The sequence below is a fragment of the Adiantum capillus-veneris genome, chromosome 19 (genome assembly GCF_014529385.1).
Source record: "Adiantum capillus-veneris isolate H3 chromosome 19, ASM1452938v2, whole genome shotgun sequence".
In the NCBI taxonomy this organism is placed as follows: domain Eukaryota; kingdom Viridiplantae; phylum Streptophyta; class Polypodiopsida; order Polypodiales; family Pteridaceae; genus Adiantum; species Adiantum capillus-veneris.
The window spans coordinates 69,625,973-69,632,050 of NC_140949.1; the positions used below are offsets into that span (position 1 = coordinate 69,625,973).

The window sequence follows — 6,078 nt, forward strand, 5'->3', positions numbered from 1 at the left end:
GCATGATGCAACGATAGAAGAGGTGATTGAAGCACAAGCACCTGAAGCGGACATGCAAGTGGAGTTGATTGACCTTGAAGAGCAGCTAGTTGCAGCAGGAGGGCTCAATGATGCTGGAATCGAGTGTATTGCCAAAGAGGAGGTTGTGTTGCCAAAGACGGTGGAGATTCTAATGCAACAGACATGTCCAATGGTGGATAAAGGAGTATCCTAGGTGGTGGCCTTGCTTCCATTGAAGGTGCAGGGCTCTATGGTTGAGGCCTCCACTTTACTTGGTTGGGAGGGAGGGTCAGACATGTGTTCGAGCTTGTTGTTAGGTACATGTTTCTTGGATGGTGGTATGCGTGGTGCTGCTCGGTATATAGTGGGCAGTTTGCGAAGGACTGCATGGAGTGTTGAGGGCATGCCACTGACGGTCCATATACATGATGGGCTATCTGTTGGGGTGCAACACTATGGGATGTTACAAATGGGTGGAAGACACCAATGACAGGTTTTTGATCCAAGCGGAAGCTATGTGATGCAGAGGGTGGGACAACCCACTTGAAAGTTTGTCAGTAGGTTGCAATAAGACTACGCATATATGGTTTTGGTTTTCTCATAGTGTGTAGCAGGTTTTGCGATTAGAAGTGGAATAAAGCCGAACGAATGAGACCCGCCGCCGGAGGCGGATCGCGTGAGCTCGTTCTTTTTTCAAATAGCCTTTACGAAGGCCATAGTGAACTTTCACCTTGTTTTGAAAAGCATTGGCTACACAGCCTATGAAGGCCAGGAGTGCGTGGGCGTTTTCGTCATTCTTTCATGGCAGTGGAGACGATCGCAGAGTCCGTGAGGGCTCGCATTCGCAATATTTGCATTCTAGCTCATGTGGATCATGGCAAAACAACCCTTGCAGATCACTTGATTGCTTCAGGCGGAGCAGGTCTGCTTCACCCAAAACTCGCAGGCAAGTTAAGATTTCTTGACTACAGGGACGATGAGCAGCTTCGTGCCATCACCATGAAAAGCTCCTCCATAGCCTTGACCTACCATGGGCATGTCATCAACCTCATAGACTCCCCTGGCCATGTCGATTTCTGTAGTGAAGTCTCGACTGCTGCCCGCCTCAGCGATGGTGCCCTTGTTCTTGTAGATGCGTGTGAGGGTGTCCACATTCAGACCCATGCGGTGCTCAGACAAGCGTGGATCGAAAGAGTCACCCCATGTCTTGTTCTCAATAAGATTGATAGGCTCATTACTGAACTCAAGATGAGTCCCGCAGAGGCATACTCAAGGCTTCAGGTTTGTGGTCAAAGAGGGAGTTTGCTAGGTGTGTGAGATTTCTAAAATGTGGGATTGTGGCTAATGAGCTACATGTGTGTTTGCAGAGCATTTTGAATGAAGTAAACAACATCATCAACACTTTCCGGTCAGAGAAATATTTATCGGATGTTGATTCAATTCTTGGCACAGATCATGCAATCGGATCAAACGAGGCTGTTGATTCAGATAATATTAGCTTAATGGAATCGCCCAATTTAGAAGAGGACGAGAAGGATGCCTTTGCGCCAGAGCGTGGCAATGTAGTGTTTGCATGTGCTTTGGATGGTTGGGGATTTCGGATCAACCATTTTGCTTCTCTCTATGCAGCAAAACTTGGTGCAAGTGAAAACGCATTATGTAGAGCATTGTGGGGAGATCACTACTACATACCGAAGACGAAGAAGATAGTGGGCAAGAAGGCCTCTGGAGGCAAGGTGAAACCCATGTTCGTGCAGTTTGTTTTGGAACCTCTTTGGCAGGTTTATGATGCAGGTCTGAAAGGAAGTTCTGGACAAGAAATGCTAAACAAGATTATCAAGTCGATGAATTTGTCCATTCCAGCCCGTGATTTGCAACATAAGGACCCCAAAGTTGTTCTCCAAGCAGTGATGAGTCGTTGGTTGCCGCTTGCAGATGCAATTTTTTCAATGGTTTGTGATGTATTACCGAACCCAATTTCTGCTCAGGCAGAGAGAGTTGTCCGCTTGTTCCCGGATGACATTGCAGTTGCTAACTCACAAGAAGAAGCGCAGATGGCTTTGAAGAGGACAAAGCAGGCTGTGAAAGTGTGCGATGACAGTGCGGATGTTCCATGTGTTGTGTTCGTGTCAAAAATGTTTGCAGTTCCTATTGATTTACTACCCAAGCAAGGACCGGATGGAGAGATTTTACCAGATGTTCGAGAGGAGTTGCAAAATGTCGGAGACATGGGCCACCAAGAGTGCTTTCTTGCTTTTGCACGAGTCTTCAGTGGTGTGTTGTGTGCGGGCCAGAAAGTATGGGTTTTATCTCCCCTCCATGATCCAACTAAGGAGGAGTTGGATCGAAAGCATATGCAGGAGGCTATTGCCCAGGGTCTTTATATGATGATGGGAAGTGGATTAGAACCAAAGAAGTCTGTCTCAGCTGGAAACCTTGCTGCAATAAGGGGCTTGGGGCAGCTCATTTTAAAAACAGCAACACTTTCAACAACGGCATATTGCTGGCCATTTCGAAGTATGACATTCCAGGCTGCGCCAATCATGAGAGTAGCTCTTGAACCATCAGATCCTTCAGATCTGGGATCTTTAACTCGAGGGTTACGTTTGCTTAACCGGGCGGACCCATTTGTGGAGATCAGCTTATCAGCTACAGGCGAGCATGTGATCGCAGCTGCAGGGGAGGTGCACTTGGAGAGATGCATCAGAGATCTCAAAGAGCGCTTTGCAAAGGTTGACTTGATAGTATCGGCTCCTCTGGTAGCTTTCAAGGAGACGATTGAGGTGGAAAAACCTGGTTCTTTGGAGACACCGAAGGCTTTGGATGTAGTTGAAAGGGTAACTGCGAATGGAAGATGCATCATTCGGGTGTATGTTAGCAAGCTACCTTCAGCACTCACGAAGGTTTTGGACGAGAGTGGAGAACAGTTGCAAGGCCTTTTACAAGAAAGTAACACAAGGGAGACGCCGCTTGTTGAGGAGCGCCCACCGCATAATGATGGCGAGACACAAGATCCAGTAGCTATGCTGAGGAACAGATTACTTGCTGCTGCACAAGTTGATAGTGTGGATGAAAATGTCAGAAATGTCAAGCGGAAGAGTGACTCCGATGCCAAAAAATGGGTAAACAGATTACAGAGGATCTGGTCATTAGGGCCCAGACACCTGGGTCCAAATGCTCTTTTAACTCCTTCGAAAGCAGGTGGAATTGATTCCCTGGGTCCCTTGGAACAAGGGGAGAAATTGTCTGTAGCAGGGTCTACGGGTGTGGAAAGGATTCTTATAAGAGGAGCTCCGCACGTGTCAAGAAGGCTTGGCATCATGGGTGATGAGGCAACTGATGATGTCAAGGAGTCCAATACATTGCTGATAGAGACCGAAGCCCTAGAGAGTAGTGTCATTTCAGGGTTTCAACTGGCAACAGCAGCAGGTCCCCTTTGTGAAGAACCAATGTGGGGCTTAGCATTCACAATCGAAGCTATTTTGTTGGCCAAAGCAAAAGGATTGGTGGGTGATGAGGTGGCAGAAAATGGGGCATCAACTGCTGTTGTTGACCAGTATGGCCCTTTCTCCGGTCAGGTTATGACAACAGTCAAAGAAGCTTGTCGCGCAGCCATGCTAGCTAAGAGCCCAAGGCTTGTGGAGGCAATGTACTTCTGTGAAGTAAGCACGCCCACTGAGTTTCTTGGTCAAATGTATGGAGTGCTCGGGAAGAGACGTGCTCGAGTGCTGAAGGAAGAAATGCGTGAAGGCACGGATATGTTCACTGTCCATGCATACATGCCTGTTGCTGAAAGCTTTGGGCTAACAGATGAGCTGCGAAGAAAGACGTCAGGTGCGGCAAGTCCGCAGCTGGTTCTTAGTCATTGGGAGGAGATTCCACTTGACCCTTTCTTTGTGCCTCGCACAGAAGAAGAGCTGGAGGAGTTTGGAGATGGCTCTAGTGTCCTTCGGAACACAGCAAGAAAGCTTATTGATGCTGTGCGAAGGCGAAAGGGTTTGCCTGTAGAGGAGAAGGTAGTGCAGCATGCTACAAAGCAGCGTACACTAGCACGCAAAGTGTAGGTGTTTGATGCTCAAGAGAAGGGCATTGTTTTTAATGAGACTTTTGCTCCCTCTTGTCGTAGGACTACCATTCTCATGGCATTTGTTGTACCAAATTGTTGGAGCATTTCATTACCGCCAGGTTTGTCATGGCAATTGCTTTCAGTCCAATCCGTGCTTTATGGGGGACGACTTCGAAGATATTTGTGAAGGCATCAAAAAGTTTAGAAGGAAAGCTAGCGAGGCTTTTGTAGGAATATCTATCAGCTTTTGTAAGAGCCCTTGTGGAGTGTGGCATGAGCTTGCCTGGGGTACCAGAATGTTGCATGCAACAATCCCAGGCCTTGAGATTCAATGCTTGATATATCGAGCTTCGCTGGGCTCGAAGGTTGTGTACAAGTTACTACAAGGACGGGTGCATTTATTATTGAGAGATGAAGCTATGGTTGGGTCTGTACAGTTGTCTCCCATGGCCGAGGGGGCTTAACATCAGATCAATAGCTTGTATGTCTAAGCATTTACAACCAATGGAATCATCTCACTTTTGTCAAGATATTTTGACGTTGCAATGAGCATATGAATACAGACCTATTTGTAAAAAAAAATAGAGGAATGTGACTTAAGTTTTGGTGGGGCGATGGAATGGTGCTGTCCATCCTCTACTATTTTGGAAATCTTAAACCCATTCATGGGGATATCATTGTTGTGCTAATGGAGCTCTTCACAACGTTACTCTGTATCTTGTGGAAGATACTGTGGGATGTTGATTGTGTTGTCGGTGAAATATTTAATCTATATGACATTTGTTAATGTGTTCTTTTTATATTACATGTGTATGTCTGTCTTTCGAAACCTTGAGAAGTTCATGCACTGTAACTGGTTTTTTGGTATGGTTGGCCAAAAGTCTACCTCTCTGAGGACACACTAGGAGATGATCATGGCAGAAAATACAAGTTCACCGGATAAGACTGTGAGTTTTTGTCTCACCCATATCTAGCATGGTATATTCTTTTCTTTACACTTTTCTACTGAATTAAAGTGTCTAAAACATGCCTTACACCTTTTTGGCTATCTAGTAGAAGGGGGTTGAGCATACATACATCTGAAGCATTGAATGATTGAAATCTCCTTGGGTATTTTTGTTTGTAAATGGTGGTCCTTTTCATTTTTTGTGTTGTAGAATGCCATTGCGATCCTTTACTTGTTTATATCATGTTTTCACATAGCTTTTTTGGTGAAAGAGCACCTTGCTCAATTGAAGTCTTATGATCTTGAGGATTGCATAGAGTTTTCTCAATTGCTCAATCCATAAAACCTGCAATCTCCGTAGATACACATCTGACACATGTTCAAATTTTTAATATTCTTGGTGCTTGTGAGACTAATTTTTAAAAAGTTAGTTTCTAACAAATACTAAATGAGAAACAATTCCGACATGTTTTTATTAGAAACTTTTTTGTAGCTTGTCAGTTAGAAGGGGCTTAAATTTTGGAAATCAAAGCTCGAAATATTGATGTTTCTAAAAAGAAGGAATATAAAAAGGGTCTTGAAAATAAGAAGGGCTTGCTACCTTTGAACAGGCATGAAGTGGGCTTATCGCCAAGTGCATGGTGATAAATTATTCCTTTATTCGTTTAGCAAACTCATGAACAAGCTTTCTGTTTTGATGAAAACAGACCATCTTAAAAAAAAGAGGATTTAACATGTGCGTTAGTAGCAGCGACAAAAATGTGAAATTAACATAGAGAAATAAACAAGCATGTGCATTTTTAAGTCTTCAATGTTGTGTACTTTGTTGTGTAGTTAAAAATGCTAATACATGGTTTTTAGCATTTGCATTAATTTTCTCCAAAGCTTAAGAAAATCTAGGGTATCAAGTGAGTGTACAATAGAGGGGTTTTATAAGGCAAAATACAAAGGGGTCAAAAGGAAAATTTGGTGCATGCAAGTGACATCTCCCTACCATTGAATTCCTTGATGAGAAACCCTTTATAGTTTTTGAAATGAAATGTCTCAAGTGATTGACCCAAGTTTA

The 6,078-nt window shown here is 44.3% G+C and overlaps 1 protein-coding gene across 1 annotated transcript; it reads left to right on the forward strand.

Annotated features, from left to right (window-relative positions):
* Positions 1-728: 728 nt before the first annotated feature.
* LOC147434198 (Ribosomal protein S5/Elongation factor G/III/V family protein) lies at positions 729-4,717 on the forward strand. Its single transcript, XM_086490768.1, has 2 exons — positions 729-1,281; positions 1,368-4,717. The coding sequence occupies exons 1-2, from the start codon at positions 802-804 to the stop codon at positions 4,062-4,064; spliced, it is 3,177 nt and encodes a 1,058-aa protein (XP_086346894.1). The 5' UTR covers positions 729-801; the 3' UTR covers positions 4,065-4,717.
* The last annotated feature ends 1,361 nt before the right edge of the window (positions 4,718-6,078 follow it).

What these genes read in the sequence shown, in the direction of transcription:
- LOC147434198 (XM_086490768.1), top strand. Translation starts at nt 802, where the DNA reads ATGGCAGTGGAGACGATCGCAGAGTCCGTGAGGGCTCGCATTCGCAAT. An exon ending in AGGCATACTCAAGGCTTCAG is followed by an intron (nt 1,282 to 1,367) that starts GTTTGTGGTCAA and finishes GTGTGTTTGCAG; the next exon opens with AGCATTTTGAATGAAGTAAA.